Source organism: Marmota monax, unplaced genomic scaffold, assembly GCF_021218885.2.
Source record: "Marmota monax isolate L192 unplaced genomic scaffold, Marmota_monax_Labrador192_F-V1.1 WCK01_AAM20220418_F8-fsc00133, whole genome shotgun sequence".
In the NCBI taxonomy this organism is placed as follows: domain Eukaryota; kingdom Metazoa; phylum Chordata; class Mammalia; order Rodentia; family Sciuridae; genus Marmota; species Marmota monax.
In genome coordinates, this window is record NW_026694821.1 from 4,752,860 (window position 1) to 4,776,590 (window position 23,731).

Here is a 23,731-nt window from a genome sequence, read left to right on the forward strand (position 1 = left end):
TGTATCTGACCCCAACTTCCCAGTGAGACTGAGGCAGTGAGGACCACCTTTTCAGCAGCCCTGAGCAATCATGTAGCCCCTCTGTGACCTCGGCCAAATTACTTATCTTCCCTAGACCTGACTTCCTCATCTTTAAATGAGCAATACCCATCACCTGGGTATTGTTATTTTCATTTAAAACAACAAAGTTTTATATTTTAACAATATGTGTCTCTTGGACAATGCATGAGAGGACCTATTTTTCAGTGACTAGCATAAAAGAAGTATTTGATCAATGGAATCTAAGTTTTACTGGAAGAAAAGAAGTGCTAAGAAAGCCATGAACTCTCTCGATAGTAATACAAGTAGAAACCAGGGGCCTGCAGGCCTAAATAAAAGATCACATATATACACTTTCATTTATTAAAGTATTATCATATCTCTGCATTCCTGGAGGTTTATTTGGTCATAAGAAGGAAACAAAAGAATGTAGCTACAGGGGACATCCCTGCTGGCCTCTGGCTTCAGTGTCATTTAGTCATGGAACATTCATTAGGTGGAGGGAGCCACAGTTCTGTGCTGGGCACTTGGACCCAGCTAAATAGGCCCCCACTTCTGTCTCTGAGAAGAGCCTGGGAGTTAGCAAATCAATAAAATGCATTATTTTAAATACTGCATTTGAAACCAGCTGAAATTCCATGGAAGTGGAACTAAAAAGGATATTTATTCTGACTGCAAGAAAGCCAAAGGTTTGGAAAGCATCGCAAAGAACAAACGTGCCGTTTGTGGGGCTGGGATTGTGGCTCAGTGGTAAAACGCTCACTTAGCACACATGAGGCTCTGGGTTTGATCCTTCGCACCACATAAAAATAAAATAAAGGTTATTATGCCCACCTCCAAGTAAAAGAAAAATTTTTTTAAAAAATGGCACATTTGTGATGGACCTTGATACACAGAACAGGAAGACAGGACACCCGCACAGAAACAGGACAACAGGTGGCAAGCTTGGTAATGAGGTAGCACATGCTGTGCTGTACCCAGAGTCACGTATGCCTGCCCAGGGGTGGCCGAGGCTAGTTTAGATATTTGAAGGGCATGGTAGACTATGGTGAGAAATTCCTCATGAGGAAAATAAGGACACACTGCATAATTACAAAGAAAAGGGACATGCCATCTTTGAGTTTTGGAGAAGACACTGAAGCAACTTTGTACAAGGTGGACTGTGGTGCCAAGATCAGAAGTAGGGAAAAGTTTTGGTTTCCAAAAGGTTTGTCATCCCTTCCAGAAGGCACCTGACCCAAACGTCCCAGTGGGAGTGAGGCTTCCAAAAGGTTTGTGTCATCACAGTCTGTGTCATCATTTCTGTCTCAGAGTGATGACACAGGAAAAAGGATTAGGGGAAGAAATCGAAAGGCATTTCATAAGAATCACCCAACTAGTGCCGATGTGTTCTACCGCTTCGTCTAAGGTAAGGTGCACACAAGGAATTATTCCTCCAGGACCTGACTGAGCATGTGAACTTTAACAGACAGTTAGTTGTCCCCCAGAAGGTTTCACTGAAGTGGGTATAAAATAAAAGCAGCTTGTCTGATGATGTTTTCTAAAAGCTTAACATGGACATCCTCTTTGGAGTTGAGAATAGGGGCAGCCCCTGCAGTCCCTCTATCTATCAGGTGTCCCCGGGTGGAAGCTCAAGAGAGGGGCAGCCAAGCCAGCAATCTGGTGGCGAAGCCCTGGACATCCATACTCCCGTCCCCCTACCCCCAGTGCAGGAGTGCAAGGGCTTACTAGCAGCCAACTTGCCAGGGACCTGTATTTCTTCCCCAAGCAGCAGTTCCCTCTGTGGTCCAGCCCAGTTTCCTGTGGCCCACTCAGACTCACCTGACTCTCCAGCCTTGCTCTGAGTCTGGCCAGCCCCCCTGGGGTAGTGGGAGGACTACTAGAAACAAAGTAAGGAGATCCATGGGCAAGTCACTTCTCCTGGCCTGTGTCCTCATTGGTAAAATGGAGCCTGCTGCATCTACTCTACCTCAAATGTGTTATCATAAGGATTAAATACAACAAGGTGCATAAAAATGTTCCGTGAACTGCAAGTCAATATGTGGTGCCATCATTTCTACTTCCGATCCAGTCTCCTCCTTAAAACTGCCTGCTGGGTCTTATCCTCTTCCTGCCAGCGGCCAGCCCTTTGCTCCTTCAGGAGAGACTGTTCTGAGGCTGATCCCTGGGAAGCAGGGCTGAAATTCATCAGCCCACCTGTCCACCCATCTGTACTTCCAACCCATAGACATGTGTCCATCATTCTTCATGCACCAGACTTTGAGTGGCTGCTGCCATTCTCAGGCACAGTTCTGGACCTCAAGGGGCTCACAAGTAAGCCTCAGTCTAAAGTTGGATGACCAGCTACTCTGTGCCTATGCAAGACATCAGAAAAGGTTGAGGGTGATGAAAAAGCAAATATAAGATTTCTCTGAAATCTTAGAAGCAAAGAAGGGAACAAAATGGGAAAGAGGAACAGCAACTTTCAGGGTGTTGCTCCAAACTGCCTGAGTTGCCAGTGTTTGGTCCCTCTGTTCCAGAGCTGAACCCACACCTGGAAGAGAGTGAGGACCCTAGGAAGACCATCTTGGGCTGCAATGATGTGTCAGAAACCAACTCCACACAGCTCCCTCATTTACTGCGTGACCATGGGCAAATTATGTGACTTCTTTGTGCCTTCATATCTTCATCTATAAAATGGGTAGATAATAATTAAGTCGAGATCATACCTATTTTAAAGTACTGTGAAAATTAAACTCAGTTGACATTTGTAACATGCTTAAAATGGTGCCTAGCACTTTATAATCATTCGTACTATTATAATGTTTATTCTGATTATTATTACTACTATTGTTGTTACTAATTTTAAGCAATCTTGAAATGGAAGATGTGGTGGACATCCCTTGGGTAGCAGGAAAACAATGCCACTCAAGTTCACGGTCACCTCCATTGCTCAAACCTAGCATAGGCCTCAGATGACGAGAGCCCTGGCAGAGGAGGCTGCTCCCAGCCCATCAGAAACCAGCAAGGGCTCTCTTCTTTCTGCTCTCTAAATTTGCATGGCCACATTATGTCTTTGGGAGCAAAACCAAACATCCTCATTACAACCTGACAAAGCATCCAAAAGAGATAAGCAGAGACCCTCCCTCAAAGGAACTGTCCTGCTGCCCAGGACATGGGTACAGCAGGCTACATGCTACCTATCCCCTATACCTGCTCCTCCAGCAAGCCAGAGACACAAATTCAAAAACACCAAGCCATTCTGTGGAGTTTCCCAGCAGCAGATGAATGGAGCAGGGCCTCAGTGTGAGGCCTCTTGAGGCCTCACAAGGCCCAGAGCCCAGGCAAGTCTCTGCTCTATGAAGGACACTGACTTGGACTCAGGGTAACTAGATCTGAATTTGGGCTCTGCCTCCTATCTGCCGGGGGAACATGGGCAAGTTAGCTAACATCTTAGAGTCTATGTACTCTCTATATAGTGAGACTAATAAAATCTGCTTCCCATAATTAAGTCGAGATCAAACACATCATAGACATTCAAAGCTGTGAGATGAAACAGTCTATATTGGATCTGATAGTAATATTGGTCCCTGACTATTAACCTGAATCTTCAAAACAAGAATGCCTGATAATGACTCATTCACCAATACATTTTCCATGAGAGCAGGGCCCCTGCACATTGCATAACCTGGAGACAGTCAAAGTGCAGAGGGACAAGGGAAAGGGCATGCCCCTGGAGAATTCTCAGTTAACAAGCTGTATGCGTGCCCAGCAAAATCTGTGCCAGCCAAGGGAATTCAAGACTTTGGGGTCCCTGAGGAACCATCATGTTAAAAAAAAATAATAATAACCAAGGCAATGGAAGTGTCTCAATTTGGGGACTGGCTCACACGTGGAAGATCCAGGAAATCCAACAGGCCATAGCAGCCAGTTTCTTGAAGTTTTGGACAAGCTTGCAGCCTTCTATGATTGTTTTATGCACCCCACCTATTTTTTACTTAAGAGTATCAAACCCTCAAAGAATCCTTTAAAAGGCTCAGCTCCTTCCAGGACTGTGGACCCAAGTCACCAACTCTCTTGGCCTCAGTCCTCTCACCTATGAACTGGAAACAACAGAACTGACTTGCAACATGTATGAGGACTGAGAGGAAATGTCCTTGGTGTGCTCGGCACAGGGCAGATGGGGGTCCTTAGTAATTCTCCCCGCCCCATCTCATGTCATGGTTTGGACTCCAGTGGATGGCTGTACATGGTAGAAAGTCAGCAAAGGGTTATCAAATGGAAAAAGGCATTTTTACAGTCCTGTATTTGAAGCATTTCATACGGTGTGTGTTTCCCAACTCCCCAGACCCCAGAGATGGTGTCTCTTGCTTGCCCGTATCCTGAACAGGGAAAGAGAGCAGCCCAAGGCTGGTGAGGAGCACCACTGAGACCCCCTCTTCTTCCTAATCCTTGTTCCTCCACCAGCACTTCATTCATGGCATGACTGGACAAGTTCCCTAAAGGCACAGGACACACACACACCCTGTGCTCAGGGGTCATGCAAGCCTCTGTTGTTGGAAGGACTTGGAGTCAGAGCAAGTGGGTTAACCTTGGGCTGTGCCTCCTTCCAGCTGGGGGACCCTGAGCAAGTTCCTAAACCTTTCAGATCCTCTGTGGTACACTGGGAATGGGAAGATAACCTTCGGACCCAAATCCAGACTTAAGTTCTCATGGTTTTCTCACTACCCTGGACTGAAATTTTAAATTTTAAACAAAACAAAAACACTTCTTTTAAGGAAAGATTTCATTTGTTCTCCTCGTCTTCTCCCAGGGAAATTTCTCAAGCAAACATCATCACCTCTCTACCCCATGATACTAATCCAGCAGCCCAGGTGGACCCAGTTAATCCAGAGAAAGGGAACATTGTCCACAGAGGCCACCTATCACCCATCATCTCCTCCTGCCTCCAAGCAGCGATGGGTCCATTTGCTATGCACCCTCCCTTCCCAACAACTCCAGTTACACGAATCTGTCAAGGGTCACTAGATCCACTCGTAACATAAACCCAAGGCATATCCTTTCTTTCACCCAGCTATGGACAGGAGGTCAGAAATTCATCCCATCTCAACTGGAGGATGGGGCAACTTCCCAAGAGGTGTTATGAGGCTCTGAGGTTTAGGCCAAACCAGTCTCCAGAGGGCTGGAGACTTTCCTGTTTCCCAGCGACTGATGAGTGTCCTCTGGACAGAGGAGACTTCAGTGTTGAGGGCTTAGGTATCGAGTCCCGACCCAAGGCAGGAAGTCCGTGAAAATAAGGGTTAAGCCTAGGAAACGAAGCAACTCTGGGAAGAGCAGTAGCTGAATCAACTCCTACCAGAGCAAATGAACAAATTAGTCAACTCACTAGCCGTATGACCTTGGAAAAGTTATTCAACCTTTTTAGACCCCAGATTTTCCACCTGCAAAATGACTAGATTATCTCTTCTTTTCAGGACCCTATGAGTATTGTGAGACAATACACACGTAAAAACATCCAGTCCAGAGAAGGCGCCCGTGAAACATGAGTCCAATTTTCCTTCAAATATGATTGACCCCAATTCTTTGTTTGGTGAGCACAGTGGTCAGTCCATGGAGGGCAGCCTTTCTGTGGTTTTCTCTGTGGAGAGATTTCATCTACCTCATCCTTTGGGGATTGAGAGAAGTCAGAAAGTCCCCAAAACTGATTTGTGAGTTCACTGTTGGCCTCTTGGATCAGAGGCTGGGGATTAAGTTTACATTTATTTTTACATTGATCCTGCCCATAGATATCTATCAATATTATAGCTAGAATAATGGGAATCAAAAAATCTTGACAGACATTTTGGTGGGTTAAAGTCATTTTGAAATCATTTATTTCCTTAACATTAGTTCAATATCATGATTTGTAGATTCTTCTTTTAATATGCCACCAGTTTTAAAGTATTATCCTTAGAGGGGAAAAAATATATCTGAACACTATTAAACTAAATAATCCTGAGACCTTCATTCTAGAAACCAAAACACTTATCAATATTTTGTGCTGACCCCAAGATGGATAACTCAACCTTATGACTGTTCTAGGATTTCTAAATGTGACAACCACTGGTTGGTAAGAAAACAGCTGCCAAAGACCAGATAAGAAAGTGGAAATTCACCTAATTCTCCTAATCTGGGTGGAAATATTTTAAAATTTTTTTAAATCTAATTTTGCATCATACATGGGAGATGAAAAGGTGGCCCACGATTCCCTGTGTACTCAAATATGAGAAAGAAGAACAAAGCCACCAACGAGGAAAGAGGCTGACCTTTCAGCTCCATGGTGCCCAGTGGACCAGCAAGCAATGTACTGGGCTCTTCCCTCCCTCTGCCCACTTTTGCTGCTGTGGTTACTATACTTCTATGATACTTGGGAAGTGAGATGTCCAGAAATGACTCTTTGCACTTCCTACCAACCTATTGGGATGGGAGGTTGGAATAAGGTTTAAATTGATTTTTAGAAAATTCATTAAACTGATACAGTAGGGTGTGGTGGCCCATGGCTGTAATCCCAGTGGCTTGGAAGGCTGAGGCAAGAAGATCTAAAGTTCAAGGTCAGCCTCAGCAATTTAGCAAGGCCCTAAGCAATTTAGCAAAACCCTATCTCAAAATAAAAAAATAAAAAGGGCTGAAGATGTGGTTCAGTGGTTCAATCCCTTGTGTCAAAAAGAAAGCTAATATGTCTTACACAACTAGGTGTGTGGCCTAAAATGTCCTTACTCCCTCTTTTTAGTCCTTAGTCATAGTTTCATTCAAGACTATACAGAATTATGATTCTTGGTTTGAGCACCACTGAATCCTAACTAGGAATTTAAATGTCAAATGTGATTGATTGCCTGCCAGGGTACAGTACCTCCTTTCAATCAGGCAAGACGGAAGGGTATGAATCCCCAGGAAATTTCCTTAACACACACCTGTTCATCACCATCACCCCAAAACTCCTGGAAATCCAGGACCCTAGGAGCATAATATTGTATTTTAACTTTGGGGAAATAATTTCAAACTTACAAAAAGTTGCAAAACTAAAAAGAGTATGAGGAATAACCATACAGACTTTACCCAGATTCACCTACTATGATCATTTTACCCCATCTGCTTCTGCCTCACCTCTTTCCCTCATCACGCCTCTCCCCCACTCTTCCTTTCTTCCTGAATATATATTTATATATTCCTTTTTTTTTCTGAACCATTTTAGGGTAAGTTACATACATGTGGCATTTTACCCCTAAATACCTAAGGCTATATTCCTAAGAAAAGAGATAACCACGGTGCAACTGTCGATTTCATAAATTTATAACAATACAGTACGTTTTTTTTAAAAAATGCTTAGTTGAAGATGGACACAATGCTTTTATTTGATTTATTTATTTTTATGTGGTGCTGAGAATGGAACCCAGTGTTCCATACGTGCAAGGCAAGCGCTCTACCACTGAGCTACAGCCCAAGCCCCAATACAGTACTTTTACCTAACTTACTGTCCCCATCCCAGCTTTGCCAGGTGACCTGGTACTATCCTTCATAGCATTTCCCCCCCAGACAGGATCAAGTCTGGGGTCAGGTACTGCATTCATCCCCAGGCAGGCCCCTTAATGCCCTGTTTCATCTGTAACATTTCCAACAGTATTTCTTTGTCTTTTATGATATTAACATTTACATATATGTGTGTATTGGGGGCAGGGGTGTGTGTGTGTGTGTGTGTGTGTGTGTGTGTGTGTGAGATTCCCATTTTGAGTGTGTCTGGTACATCCTTGTGATTAGATTTGGGTTTTCTATCCTCAGCCAGAACTCTGCATAGATAATGCTGTTTCTTTCTCAGGGTCTCATATCCGGAGGCACACAATGTCCATTTGTCCCTCATAAATGATTTTCATTTTAATCACCTGATCAAAGTATTGTCAAGATTTTTTCCTCAATATCCCTACTGTTTTATTTTCTGCCTTGCAAGACAATTCCGGGCCATGCAAACATTCTACTCTTCAACAAAATCTCACCCAACTCCTAGATTTATTATCCATTGATCATTCTTACATGTTGGTTGTGAGATTATTATAAAAGTTCCGACCCAAGCAATTAAAATCTACTAGGTAGAGAACTCCTAAATATTGGAAAGCATTAAGGATTTAAAATATAAGAATCAATATTGGTAAGATTACTAATACTTATCAAAGAAGGAAGAAAGCCAACATTTATACATTACCCCTAATGACCTTTCATAACCACATGTGCAGTAGTTTTTTTTCTTTAATTGACTTTTACAGATTAACTCACTGAGGCTCTAAGGGCTTTGCTAACATGTCTGGAGTCACACAGCTATTAAGTGACTATACTAAGATATGAACCTAATCCCACCTGACTCAAAAACCCATGTCTTTTACACTCTCTACTTTCATGGCTAGCATCTGATTCCACCCAAATAGTTCCAAGCTGTTAGGTCTACACATCACAGCAAGGATCTACTGGAATGGGAAACCTCAAGTAAGAATACCTCATGCCACCCTGGATTTTGCTTGCGTGCAGCCCTGTGCAATGCTCAAGGGACAACTGGACAAGGCCACCAGCAATTCTCCAAATGGACCCACAAGACTCAGTGCCTACATTGACCCTTTTCCTTAGAGTTGATGAACCAGAGTGTTACGTGCCCCCACATTCCCTGAGCCTATGACAGAGCCAGAAAACAACCAGGCATATGGCACTAGCAAAGGCTCTGCTGAAAATTCTTCTGCATGTCTCCCTTCCTTTTCAAAAATGCCCAACAGATGATTTTTTGTTCCCCCAGTTTCACAGTACAATGTCCCCCATTGTTCTTTAAACTATTACATTTCCCTTTAAAATCTGGGATGACTTTGCCAAGAAGCAAGGGCAATAGCCCAGTTTGTGATGGAACTCACTCAGATACATAAAATTAATAGCAGTGATGGATTTAAGTAGTTAACAACAAAAAAGGCAGACCATTTCAGAAGGGGCAAGATTGACAAGAAAGAAGTGAAAGAAAAGAGAATTCATTCCACTAGCACCTATGCTGTCTCACTACCCTTTCATCCAGTTCATTACAATGCTACAGATGTTAGCTGCCAGTAAGACAGGCACATTTTGAGGCAATTTCCTACATTAATGCACCTTCAAAGTATCTTCTCTTTTGTTTTTGAAGACATGAAGAACCAGTCATGATTTTCAAGATCCTGATGCCATTCTTAAGATTTTCTTTTAGGTTCCTAGGAAAAAAAAAAAACTGGCTCATTATAATATTGAACTGAGCATGTCTAGAAGCCATTTTAAAACTTTTACCATGTGGTTCTATGACCTTGAGCTGAGTATGCCCAGGAATGTATCCGCCATATTTTCTTCTTGGACTATGACCCTGAGATGCTCAAGAATGTGCCTGACCCTAAAGTGAATATGTACAGGCTCCCAGAATAAAATCCCCATGCGTCCTTTGTTCCAAGGGAGAGCATCACTTTGCAGATAACTCTGCTGCTCTCTGAACTCACTGCCAGTAATAAATCCTTATTCTTTTATTTTCTAGTCATGCTCATTGGCTTCAACTCCCCTAAAAGAGATCCCTTTGCATTCAGGCACATAACATTAATAAACAACTCTGGACAGTGCACACTCAATCTTTCTCAATTGATGAGGTGTGAGTGAAGCTGGTTCTAGCCTTCAGCTCCTGAGGTAGCCTCCTGATTTAAACCTGGCCACTCAGTGCATCAGCAGTCCTCCAGCCATGGAGATTGGTTCAGGGATAAACTCATGATCCAATCCAGGCCAATAAGACTCTGTCACAGGACTTTATGTTGGAATAACAGAAGACAAGACTGTTCTTTTTCTTTTAAAGACAAAGTAACAGACACCACCACACAGACAAGGTTTCCCTGAGAGTGAGGCCCACACAAGTCAAAGTAGAGCCAAAACATTGGAAGAGAGAGAGACAGAAACAGAGGACAAGTATAAGGACAAAATTTGACCCACTGAATCCAACTATGGCTAAAGCTAGGCTGCCCCAAGGTGGGTTTTGGGTTTTGTTTTTTTGTTTTGTTTTGTTTTTTCTGTTTTGTGACTGACAAAGTTGGGGTTTTCACTGAAATGAACCTTGTTGAATCTTTATCACTTACAACCAAATGTATTCTGACCAACAATGAAAGATATATATTCAAATAACTTTAAAATAGATCAGATTGGTAGCTGTTGGAAATGAACACAGGATGTGTGTTCACAGGAGAAAGACTTCATTCCAATGGAGCAATCAGAGAAGCCTGCATCAAAGAGATAGTAAGTGTGCAAGCTCCTAATCAATGTGTAGGAATATCTGTAATATTAGGGAAAGGCTACTTTAGACAGAATGGCCAGGGCAGGGCTCTCTCTCGGGTTACAGCATTTCAGTGGAAGCCTGAACTACAAGCTGAGCCATGATGAGATGAACATTCTAGGCAAAGGGAAGTGCAAAGCCCCAGAGGTACAAGTAAACACCAATGGATGGGATTAAATGGACCAGGATTTCCCACTGTGTGGAGCCTGCAGATAAAGTAGGGGAGGGAGCTGGGGAAGCAGGAAGGGCCATGGGACCACAACGCAAGGACCTGACCCCAGTGAAAAGAGAAAGTGCTCTAGATCACTGTGTAGGAAGAAGGTCTGGCAAGGCCATCCTGAAGCGGAGATCAGCCTGATAATCATCCAAAGGCTCCTGTATCCTAGGAACCTCCCCGCTGCCAACCGCTAGAAGAAGCCCTGGGAGGCGTGGCCTCCGATCAAATGCCTCCCCCAGCTGGGGGTCAATTAAACTCTCTGTAGTTGGAGATCGCTTGCTCCAGGAGGGCAGAAAAGATGAGGTCAGAAAGGAATTCCCAGGCCAGCTCAAAGGCCAGGTTAGGGCAAAGTGTATTTAGTTTGGGTATGCCCAGGATGGGGCTATCTAAGGGACACTTGGGTGGAGCTGTCCAGGGGTCAGGCAAGCAGGGAGTGACTCTGGAGTTTCAAAAGAGATCTCCAGGAATTGCTGGTGCACAGGTGGCAGCAAACCCACAGAATGAATGGAAGCCTGTGGGGTGAAAAGAGAGGGTGGGCTGAGGTCCAAACCTGGGGTACCTCCATGAAAGGTCTTGGTGGAGAAAAGAGAGTCAGGCAGAAGAGAAGGAAGGAAACAGAATTCAGCAAGCTTCAGGGTCACAGACGGCTCTGGAAGAAGGTGCAGTTAAACGGGCCTTTTCCCCTGGAGAGATTGGTAGGAAATTAATCTCACCCATTCTCACACAACCTCCAGCATCCCAGAGCATAACTCCCAAACAATCAAAGTGAAGTCTCTTCTGACACCCCTGGCAATCCTGGGAAGGGATATAATATGCAATGGAGGAAACCCCATAAATCATCTCTTTTTCTCCTAGTCGCTTCTGTATTTCTCTACCCAGCAGAGCCCATGCCCAGCTCTGCCTCAAGCAGCAATTTCTAGAGTGCTTAGGCACTTTACAAGCATCATCTTTAAAATCACTACAACACTCCTAGGCATTAGGGATCATTCTCCCCATATTACAGAGGTGGAAAGAGTAAAGGAGAAAGGCTGGCAGTGCTACCAGGTCAGGCCACCAAGTGCATGGGGTGGAGGGGATTTTCAGATTCCTCAGGGCGTTGCTACCCAGTCAAGTGGGTCACACCAGTCTGGCATGACAGCTGTGGAATTCCATTTCTAGAACCAGGACTGAGGTACAGGATAACTTCTGATGTCAGGAAGCTAAGTTCAGTTCAATCTGGAAGTTTCCGAATGGTTCACCACTTCATCTTCCAAAGGGTTTTGTTAAGCCTTGATTAGCGTGGCCTGGCAACTTCAGGGGCAGGACTGGGGGTGGGGAATGGGTTTTTGAGCCAGGCCAGGGTTTAAATGCTGGCCCCAATACTTACTGACCCCTTTCCCATGGCAATCACCAGTCTCTCCAGCCTCAGTTACTTTACTAGAAGTGGAACTTATGATACCTCTTCCTAGAATAATAGGAGAATTGAAAAACACATCTGAAGCACAGCATATAAGACACAAGAAATGGCACAGTAAAAAATGTGGGGCTCTATATTTATTTCTACCGTGCTTTGTTCCAAAAGAGATTCAAGGCAGCTGGTGAACAATAAATATTTGTTGACTAGATACTGTAAAATAAAGGATGAACTTGATCTGCCACAGAGAGGCTCAAAGAGAAAATGAGGGGAAATTGCCTACAGTGAAATTCATTAGGTTGTTTTTAAAAATCAATGATTTGAGCTTCAGCCTTTCATGGAGAGGAGGGGAAACGAGTTTAGTTTGTAAATGCAGTTAGAATAATGAGTATCATTCCGAATACCATGCAGCTTTTCTGTAATTAATAGCATTGAACTACACATTGCCATATGCCTCTCTTCCCCCACCCATTCCCAACACATGCATATGAAAGAATTCCTAAAAGCTGGATGGAGAAGAGGCAAGAGACCTAAGGGACCAGCAAACACACCCAATAAGAAGATATTAGTAGATATTCTGATGTAGAGAGAAACTCTCGCCTCTCATGAATTCTTTCCCTGGAACCTGAGAGCAGTAGGAAGCTATAAAAGAGCGGGTCACCAGAGCTTGCTGTGTTTGTGTTGTCACAACAGCAGTGGCAGTAGCAGTACACAGAGACCTCCTTAAGGATGTCCTCTAAATGTTCCTCACAGTGTTGTTTATAGTGAAAACACTAGAAACGACCTAAAATGCGCAACAGGGTCGACTGCCTTCAACCAGCCCTTCTCCCACGTCATTGTGACAGGAGCCACCTGAGGAGGGGGTTCCACTGCAGTCAAAACCAGTGCAGCTGGGGGTCGGAGTCTCCATTTCTGACCAACTTGCCATGAGGACAGTGCCCACAGGGACCCTCTGAGGAGCAAAACCTCAGTTAAAATAAGCTCTAATAAGTTAATGTTGAAACAATGTGCACCTTTTAAAAATGAGGATGAGGATATTTTACACACAGAGAGAGAGAAGGGAATTTAGGATGTGATTATGTGGTAAAAACAGGATATCTGTAACAGAGGGGAAACCTAAAGAAACCTTCCGGCTTCATTTGCTGTTACTTAACTAAAAACCATTAATTTTGGAGGTCACACAGCCAAACAGCAAGTTATCAGCCTTCCACTAGCTTTTCTGTAGATGACGCCTCTGAGAGAAGCCACCTAATGGGTTAATATTGTTCCCCAGCAAATGTTGTTTTTGTTCTCTTCTCATTATGTATCTTAAACTTCAAGGTTAAATATTCCTGGAGAAAAAAGGGAGAGGGGTATATTCTAATCAGTAACTTTTCTTTAGAGTTACAGAACCCAGAACATGAAGTGATCTTCAGATAACAGTCACATGTACGTCAGAAAAGCAGAGGACCACAATTTATGACCCCTGCCCCCACCAGAGACTCAAAAGCTACTTCCCCAAACACCTATACAAGCCTTGCTCCTGTGACCCCTAAGCAAGATGACTTTTTTTTTCAGGACATGATTCTCCATCTTCCAACTTGCCAAATAGTTACCAATAAGCAATAAGCTTTTTTTCCCCAGTCAATGTGTCTCTCCAGTTATTAGCATCATCCAGCAGCATCAGAACTAGACCTTTTGTGGCCACATATCCAAAAGGATTAACAAGAAAATACAAAATAATATATATAATCCTTTTATGTGCAAACAGCTGGCATGTAAAATATATATATATATATACACACACACACACACATAGGTATTTCAAAATCTGATAGTATTCACCCCTAGATAATGGAATGTAGAGTGGCTTTAATTTATTTCTCTCTTAGTGCAACTGTGTTTTCTAATTTTTTTTCCAATAAGTAAGTTGCATGTGTGTAATATAAAAGAAAAAAATCTGCAAGAAACTATGAGGCCCAGGAAAATGTGTTCTCTCTGGATTATACAGTCAAGAAAGTAAAGAGATAAAATGACCACTTGGGACATCAAGCTCATTTCAATGTGACCACTCCATCCATCAAGGCACCCCAACACATTTTAGAGAAGACATTAATTTCCAGTGGCTTGATGTGAGAAAAGGACTTTATGCATGCCAAGTTGAAAGCCTATATGTCAAGGGCTGGTCAGGAAACACAATGTCACCTGGCCTGGAGACCTAAGATACTCGGTACATATTTTTGTGCTAAACTCAATACACATTCTTTACTTTAATTAATTTGGGCAAAGTTATAATGCTATGTTATTCTAGAAGAGACAAACACTAAGAGATATCACTTTTTAAAGAAAAATGTATGGGAGAAAAAGTTTAAAAATAAGAGCATTGTATTTAGGGAGAGGATCATTTCTGAACTAGGAATGATACTGTGAAGTGGGAAGTTTTCAGCAGACGGAAATCAATTACATTGGAAGAAGACACAGTGCCACATTGATTAATTGAAATTAAATAAAATACATGTGGAAACACAGGAAGCGGACAGTTCCAGAAGAACTTATTGACCGGCAAATATACAAACTTGACACCTCCACAGGTTTTGCATGGACCCTACCAACTTTAACACTAGGGCCTCCACCTTCTGATACTGTTAAATAGGGAGAAATGTTTGAAAAAGAAATGAACACATCAGTCATGGGACTGGAGACTAACAGGAAGGGGCAACAGCCACGGGGCCAGGAGTGAACCAAGATGAGGCATAGCTAGCATGCTGAGGACTAATCAGTAGGTGTCCTCGCCACCCTAATTGACTGACCTGTGCTAGGGATGCAGTTGGACTAAAAATGATTAAATCCTCATATAGCCAAAGCAAACACTCCAACCATCCCAGCAGACCAAAAAATAGTAATACACACACACACACAAACACACACATACACACACACACACACACACACTCCATAAGGGAATTTCAGAAAAGATGTTAATCCACCCTGAACCAATGTAAGTGTAATTCTCCCATTTAAGTAAATTCTGAAAACTCTAAACCCTTTTTATGCACAAATCAATAGATTCTCAAAGCCAAAGTTCATTGCCTACAATGAAGTTTATTATGCAATCACAACCCTGATTTTCAACCAGTAAAATACTCACTTAGGTTACACGTATCACTCTTGGTTATGTAACCCATGGCCAGTACTCTCTTCAAAGACTCAAAGATAGAACCCGATTAGGTCTACATGCAACGGACCCATTCTGATGGAATGACTTACGATCCTTTGAAGTCAATAATGCTAGTCTCCTACTAAGCTAGGAGCATGCACTTGAATCAGTTCTAGCCAGTGAGGTTTAGAGAATAACTGCAGAGTCAGCCATTTCACCAACACTAAGTGATAAGCTGGAGAACAAAAGCTGAGAACTGTAGGGTTATTTTTATTGGGCTACATGTTAAATGTGATAAGGTAAAGGAATACATTGGACAAAGGAGACAGACAGATGCTACAATGTTGACAAGTCCATATTAAGCATCTACTCCATGCTTAGTTAACCCTGTGACATTGGGTATGAAATAACTAATCAGTAACTGCTATAGCACTGACTCTGAGGAGGAAATGGAAGGGGGGTGTTTTGGATCATGGGAGAAGTGCTGTAGAGGAAACAATCGAGACATCTTGTTCCATTTGGACATAGCCAGGAAGTGACTCTTCCAGCACAATATTCAGATATTAGTTGCAAAAAGAACAGTAGTCACAGCCAAGCAATGAAAGACACTGGACAAAGTGCCCAGTCAGGAGTGGACAGAATGCAGCCTCTCATAGTCAGTCCCATTAGCCCAGGAATAGCAGCCAGCAATTTGCAAAGGATATCAGGGGAAAGCAAAACTGTTTATAAAAATTAATTGATAAACTCTTGGTCCTGCACTTTGAGCAAACGTATAAACATACGCCAAGAATTTCCTGCAATTACAATATTTTTGAAATGAAAACATGGCAGGATTAAACGAAAGGTCATCCCACAGCCATTTCCTCAGCTGCAGTGGACATAGGTTAACACTGTAAGGAGAACTGGAACTGCACTGCAGAACCCACTAGATTTCCTTTGTGGTTCCTTGCATGTGTGTGTTAGTAAGGCAGCAGTCATTCAGGGCACAGGCAGCAGGACAGCTGAGCCTGGTGATTGTCAGAGTAGGAGCTCCCCCAGAACCAAAGGGTACACTTGGACTTGGGCCTTCCAAGATTTGCACACCAATTTTTGGGGGGACTTGCAGTTATGTAGAAGTCCCCTCTTTTTCCACAGGTTTGCTTTCTGCAATTTTTGTTATTCATGGTCAATCATGGTCATAAAATATTAAATGGAAAATTCCAGAAGTAAATTATTCATAAGTTTTAAACTACATGCCATTCTGAGTATCATGATGAAATCCCACACTGTTCCTCTCGGTCTGCTCGGGATGTGAATCATCCCTTTATCCAGCACAGCCCTGCTATATATACACCACCTGCCCATTAGTCAGGTAGACTCAGGTGGGATTGCAATGCTTATAGTCAGGTAATATTATGTTACTTAATAATGAATTCAAAGTGGAAGAATAGTGATGCTGGCAATTTTATTACAAGTATATTGTTATAACTGTTCTATTGCATTATTGTTGTTAATCTCTTACTCTGCCTAATTTACAAATTAAACTTTATCATAGGTATATAGAGAAATAACATATTATGGGGTTCAGTACTATGTGCTTTTCAGACATCCGCTGGAGTCATGAAACATATCTCCATGGATAAGAGAGGCTATATTAGCTGGGTCTACAGTCAGCACAAAGCCAATCCATTCGTTAACAAACCAGCTGTGTCAATACCATAATTGTGGTATCACCTAGTTCAGAAAAATCAAACATACAAGTGTCTCAAACCTAAAAACATTGATCCCTAGTGTCCCCACCTAACTCCTACAGCTGCCTCACTTCCAGAGATCTCAGAGCAACATATGAATGCCATTCTTATTACAGATGGGACAGAGGATCGCATAGTGACAAATGTTCACCAAAGCACAGTGGGGAAGTTTGGGGTACAGTTTATTCTCGGGAAACTTCTAGAACCAGAAAGAGTCTTAGAAACATAGATCGCAATGCCTCAAACATTTTTAGCAGTAAAACATTTTATTCAAATGAGGTTTTACACCGAACTCTAATGGACATATTAGCATAGCATTTCTTTTTAAAGTGGAAACTTACATTTATTACAAAGTGAGCTCAATTAGATGTCATTTTATTGAACATGTAAATTTCATATCAGGGGGAAAGAAGATGTTGTGTTCTAGATCACACCAGCTTCCACTGTATCTCTCTGTCATGTTTCTGGTTACAGAAGATTGAAAACGTTCTGATGTGCACTTACAAATAAGGAGGAACTTGTAAATAGGGATGAACTTTGCTACTCACCTTGCAGTCTCAGGAGATTTTCCAAATAAACTGAAATAAACAGAGACTTTATTTCAAGAACTACTAGAAAAAATAGCTCATCTTGCAACATAAATCAACATATAAACCATTGCTGATGTGTTAAAGAAAATCAGCATATTCTGTAAAACAAGTGAGCACACAATGGTGTTTAAAATTTTGAAAATATGCTTGTCACCTGATGTTTGAACCAATGGTGTACCCCCTTCCGAAGACACCTCTTCATGGTCCTACGATTCTGCAGAACCTGTTAAAAAATGTCTTATCAAATTAAATTCCTTCTTCTTACAGATGAAGAATTTAGGCCCAGATTGGGGAGATTATTGATCAAAGTCACACTATTAGAAATGCATATCTAGGATTAAAACCCAGAACTTTTTACCCTAAGTCCGAGACTGCTTCCACTAAGCAGTCTGCTGTGTTAAGAAGTTTCTCCCTTCTGTATAGGTTTTCTTCCTACAGCTAGCAAAGAATGTAGGCTGACACATTTTATCAGACAATGCCTGAACACTGGTGACATATATTTCCAAGTTTAAAATGAGGAAAAGAAAAGAACTTTGAATATAAACTCCTTGTAGGATTCACATGCCCAACCCCCACTGATGTCTGTGGACCTGGTGAGCCAAAACAAGCTCCTGCAAGTTCCTATAGTGCATCATCTGCACAGTCATTCATGCTAGTGGCCTCTCTACCTATTTCCTCAATAAATCTTACTGAACAAGTAACAGGCCAGTTGTGTTGCAAAAAAAAAAAAAAAAAAAAAAAAAAAACATTTCCCCTTTGTTCTCACATTACACTCAGCCCTGAAGACTTCGGTGACCTCAAGCCATTCTGCAGCAGCAGACACCAGCTAGGTATCCTCTAATCCAATTCAGTTCTTACACTGTCTACCTGGAGAAAGTGTCAGATCCCACAGATTGAGCGCTCTATCCCCAAGACTGCCCCAACCTCCATTCGACTTAATGTGACAACTGCAAGCCCAGGTCCTTTCACCTGTTCCTCACCAAGCACCTGTAAATCAGGTTTCCCACAACTTCCTCCTCGAATTCAGTTAATTTGCTCAAGGAGCTCACAGGATTCAGGAAACACTCACTTCTGTTTACCAGTTTATTATAGAAGATATTACAAAGGAGGAATGATAAAGAGCTATATGGTTCCTAACCCCTTCCCCAAGGCAGGCCATAGATAGTAGGATTTTTCTTCCCCAGGGAAATTCTTGGGCAAGTCTTGTGGGTCACAGAAACTCTAGACCCACTATAGAGCACACTGTGCTCTCCAGGCATACCACCCCTCTGGAACCTCCTCATGCTATTACCTAGAAGCTCTATGAAGCTTGTCCTTCAGGGGTTTATGGAAACTTCAGTTCAAATATAATGCTAATAGACTAGGTGAGGAAGCCAGCAAGGACTGTCCATTTAGACCCTTCTTGGCCACTCTGTGTAGCTGTCATCCCTCCAGGGTTGAGCAGGATCCCTTCTGAAATGGTGGTATTATGATCTGCCACCAAACAAGCAGGTCAGAGAATTTCTTCATGGCCATCTCTAAGCCAGAAAGGTAGGCAGAGAGTATAAACCTTGGGGAGGAAGATATGAGCCAGGAATCATGGATGAAAACCAAAATATGTAACCATGATATCACACCACAGACCCAAAAACAAGTTTTAAGGAAGAGTCTAGCATCAAACAAAGAAATACCAACATCAGGAAAATAGCTCAAACCCTTTTCTGTATCCAGCATCTAGCTTAAGACTTCACTACCTGCAAATTGACAGAAACACTGAGGAAAACAAAAACCAATAAAACCTTAAGTCTTTCTGGTCTTCCCTGCAAACAGGTTGTAGGGGCAAAAGAACAATGAAATTAAGTGAATATGTAGAGTTTCCCCTGTGATTCATTTATATATGCACCCTCAACTCCATAACCATAGAGAGTTGATAAATCACTTGTTTCTGAGTTTAACTGAATGTCAAAGACAAGATGTCATTTGCAATAGGTAAAAAATCTAGTGAATTCATTGACACAATGGCATCATACATAGCCATTCTCATTTAGAAGGACCCTGCTTTAGTCAACTTTTTCACTGCTGTGACTAAAAGACCCAACCAGAACAATTGTAGAGGAGGAAAAGTTTATATGGGGGCTCACAGTTTCAGAGTTCTCAATCCATAGACTGAAGACTCCATTCCTCAAGGCTCAAGGTGAAACTGAACATTATGGCGGAAGAGTGTGGCAGAGGGAAGCAGCTCACATGATGATCAGGAAGCAGAGAGAAATCTCCACTTGCTAAATACAAACACATACCCCAAAGCCACGCTCCCAATGCCCCACCTCCTCCAACCACACCCCACCTGCTCCAATTACCACTCAATTAATATCATCAGGTTATCAATTCACTATTTGGGTTAAGGCTCTCATAACCCAATCACTTCACCTCTAAACCTTCTGGCATTGTCTCACACATGAGCTGTTGGGAAACATCTTACATCCAAACCACAACAGACCCTTTATGACTCATAAAGTTGGCAAACTTTTTGAATTTTAAGACAACTGAAACTTGATGCTCAATCTGTGAAAATACAAGCATATTTTCATAGACGGCCATAATGAAATTAGAAAACGGAAGTATACTATTACTAATAATAATATCCAATTACTCGATTTATGGATTATTTATTATGTACCAAGCACTGTTATAAATAGCTTATATGCATTGGTGCCTTAATATTTGCTATAACCCTAAGAACTAGGTTCTCTCATCAGTTCCCTTCTAACAGCAAAGCCATCTGAGGTAAAGACAAGATAAAAGGTACTAGAACTGACCAAAACAAGTATAAACAGATCTTGAATGAGGCTATAGTTTAGATCTTAAGTGTCACCCCAGAGATATGTTCTACAGGATGATACTACTGGGAGGTGGTGGAACCTTCAGGAGGTGGGGCCTAAAGCGAGGTCTTTAGGCCATTGAAGGTATGCCCACAAAAGAGACAGTGAGGCCCCAGCTTTCCTCTTCCTCTCTTTTACTCTCCACTCATGAAGTAAGTAGATTTGCTCCACCATGCTTCCACCACAATTTGCTGCCTCACCACAGGTCCAAAGCAACAGGGCCAATCAATCATGGACTCTAAAACGGAGAGCCAAAATAAACCTTTTTCCTCTTTACAAATTATCTCAGGTGTTTTTTTATAGTGATGGAAAGCTGACTGACACAAATGAGCATGTGGGTTTTCTTCCACCAATTAATGGGTAGCTAATCATAACTCAAAACACAAGGAAGACAAAGCATTTCAATTTCCCACACATGCTACATAATACCTTCAATTCTCATGTTAACACAAATAGGAGGCATTTGGATCCAAGAGGAAACCAACATTAAATCCTATAGTTTAAAGGCTGAGTGGAGCCTCACGATGTCGGAGGAGGGTTGGTAGTTGTAAGAGAGGATGCCACTGTGAGAAGCTGTCCTGCTTAGTGACCAGGAGCTGGAACTCTGGAACCACAGAGCCTGGATTCCAGAGTTGATTCATCTGCCCCTTGTAAGCTCTATGATGTTAAGCAAGTTGTTAACCTTTTATATGGGGATAAAAATAGCATTAATAAGAAATATCTTGCAAGAGTTGTATGTAGTGAGGATTAAATGAGACATATGAATCCTTGACACAATGTCTTCTCCAGAAGAACCACATCAGTTATTTTGAATAACCACCACCACCATCATCTAGGGAAAGAAAGAACTGGGAAATGAGACTTTGGGGTAGCACAGAAAGAGCAAAATCCTAGCTTTTATAAGATAGTTCTTCATGACACTGCTTCTGAACTCATTCATAGAAGAAAAAGATCCCTATACCTCACATCATTAAAAAAAAAAATCCATTCCTGATGTTTTCCCGCAATAACCAGCAACATATAGCATTATTCAGATATAGTTTTTTTTTTAAATCTTCTTTCAACCCCACTTGTACAAAGCCTTCACAGATTGTCACAGGGCATTTAAAAATTTTTACAAAATTCATATAAAATCAAATATGATGTCTCTGGCCTAAAATGGTATAAAGCCACAAATCCCTAATGCATATGAGTTCCTATAAATGGAAATGCAGACATTAAAAGTTATAACAAGCTGTAACAAAACTAAAACTGACCACAGACCAATACTAAAACCTGGGAACAAATGATGGGACTGATGAAAACCATAGCTGCTGAGGCTTCGGCTCTCCAGTCTGGCTTTGATGTGCAAAACAGAGATCATCAGATGAGAGAGAGAAAAAAAGAGGTATTAAACTTCCCCTTTCATCTCTCAGGCTCAGGCCTTTGATTTTGGGAATTGGCTTACTTCACTTAGCACAATATTCTCTAACTCTATCTATATACCTACAAATGCCATAATTTTATTCTCTTTTAATGCTAAGTAATATTCCATTATGTATATATACCACAGTTTCTTTGCCCATTCATCTATTAAAGGACATCTAGGTTGGTTCCACAGTTTGTCTATTGTGAATAGTGCCGCTATAAACATTGATGTGGCTGCATCATTATAGTATGCTATTTTTAAGTCCTTTGGGTATAGACCGGGGAGTGGGATAACTGGGTAAAAGGGTGGTTCCATTCTGAGTTTTGTAAGGAATCTCCATACTGCTTTCCAGATTGGCTGCATCAATTTACAATCCCACCAGCAATGTATGAGTGTGCCTTTTCCCCACATCCTCACCAACACTTATTGTTGCTTATATTCTTGATAGCTGCCATTCTGACTGGAGTGAGATGAAATCTTAGAGTAGTTTTGATTTGCATTTCTCTAATTACTAGAGATGTTGAACTTTTTTATATATTTGTTGATTGTATATCTTCTTCTGAGAAGTATTTGTTCAGTTCCTTGGCCCATTTGTTGATTGGGTTGTTTGGTTTTTTTGGTGTAAAGCTTTTTGAGTTAAGTTAGATTTTAAAACCTCTAAGCACCCAGGCCAATAAATTAAGTTGCCTCCAAAGTATAAAAAGTTAATCAAGACTCCAATCTCTCCAACACTAGAATAAATCCAATGACTATAGTATTTTGAAGAAGAAAAAAGTTACGATTCAGCAATTTTATGTCATCAATCTAACTGTCCATATGAGGAAGGGATTTTCAGAAACATGAGCTCTTAAGACATGCGGGAGTTTCAAGAAAATTTCTTGAATTTGTTGTTCAACAATTTAAAGATGAAGACCATCAAGATAAGCACTCCAGAAAAGGCACACAAGTGATTGGCAGTGAAAAATAAAACTAGTTTAAAAAGAGGAACAATTCTCAGAAAGCCAGATATAAAACTAGATTCAATGAGAACAAGCTTGGAGGTTCTTTTGTAGATGATGGAAATGTTCTAAAATAGGATAGTGGAGATACTGGCACAATTCTACAAATTTACTAAAATTCATTGAATTGTATGCTTCACACATAGGTTAATTTTTAGTGAACTATTATTATTTTTAAAAAATCAAAATCAAATATAAAAATTTAGCACATATAAAACCTAAAATCAAATATATTAATATAGCCCTAAGAAGACAGGATAGCCAAAATTGTGTTAAAGACCTTGTCACTAAAAGTATCATTTCACACTTGACTGACAATTGAAAAAAGCTGATTAAAATACATTTTTTAAAAGTTAAAGGTAACTGTCAATAGTATATTACATGCTTTCCAAACACTAGAAAAGAAAAAGGGTAAAGCAAATAGAGTCCATATATCTAAACGAAAAAAATAAAGGTAAGAGCACCATAGTATATATTTTTCAGTAGAAAATAATGATATGTTACAAGAGCAATATAATAATTATTTTTAAATTATATTAATCTCTCTTAAAAAATTAAAACTATCAAATTGGGTCAAAAATAAAATATTGAGTTGGGTGCAATGGCACATACCTTTAATCCCAGCTACTCAAGAAGCTGAGGAAGAAGATCACAAACTCAAGGCCAGACTCTACGATTAGCAAGAACTTGTCTCAAGATAAAATTTAATGAAAAAAGGCTGGAAATGTCTGTTAAAGGTACAATCCTCTTGAGTTCAATCCCCACTACTAAAAAATTTAAATTAAAAAATATATACATATATTATACACATGTGCACACATGCATATAGTAGTACCTAAACAAAGTAAACCAAAAAGGGTAAAGACAAAAAGAATGGGAAGCCTAATTTCTTGGTCTGATGAAAGTTTAAACATTTCCAATCAAGAAGCTCATTTAAAATGGTTACTTAACTTTATGTTTGTTACAACAGAAAGATGACCATCATATATTTTTAAAAGGGAAAAAATGTTGATTACACAAAAATATGCAAAGAAGGATCCCACA

General features: G+C 41.2%; 1 protein-coding gene across 7 annotated transcripts in view; it reads right to left on the minus strand.

The window, feature by feature from the left end:
- The window catches only part of Pde1c (phosphodiesterase 1C), a 601,507-nt gene that overhangs the window by 466,661 nt on the left and 111,115 nt on the right, over positions 1–23,731 (minus strand). Inside the window, exon 1 of one of the 7 annotated variants that reach the window (XM_046426004.2) lies at positions 9,172–9,240. The exons of the other annotated variants lie outside the window; for them this stretch is intronic. Within the exon in view, the coding sequence (XP_046281960.1) occupies positions 9,172–9,220 (49 nt within the window). The 5' untranslated portion in view covers positions 9,221–9,240. Of the gene's footprint in view, positions 1–9,171; positions 9,241–23,731 lie in introns of those variants that run through there. 7 annotated transcript variants of the gene reach the window in all.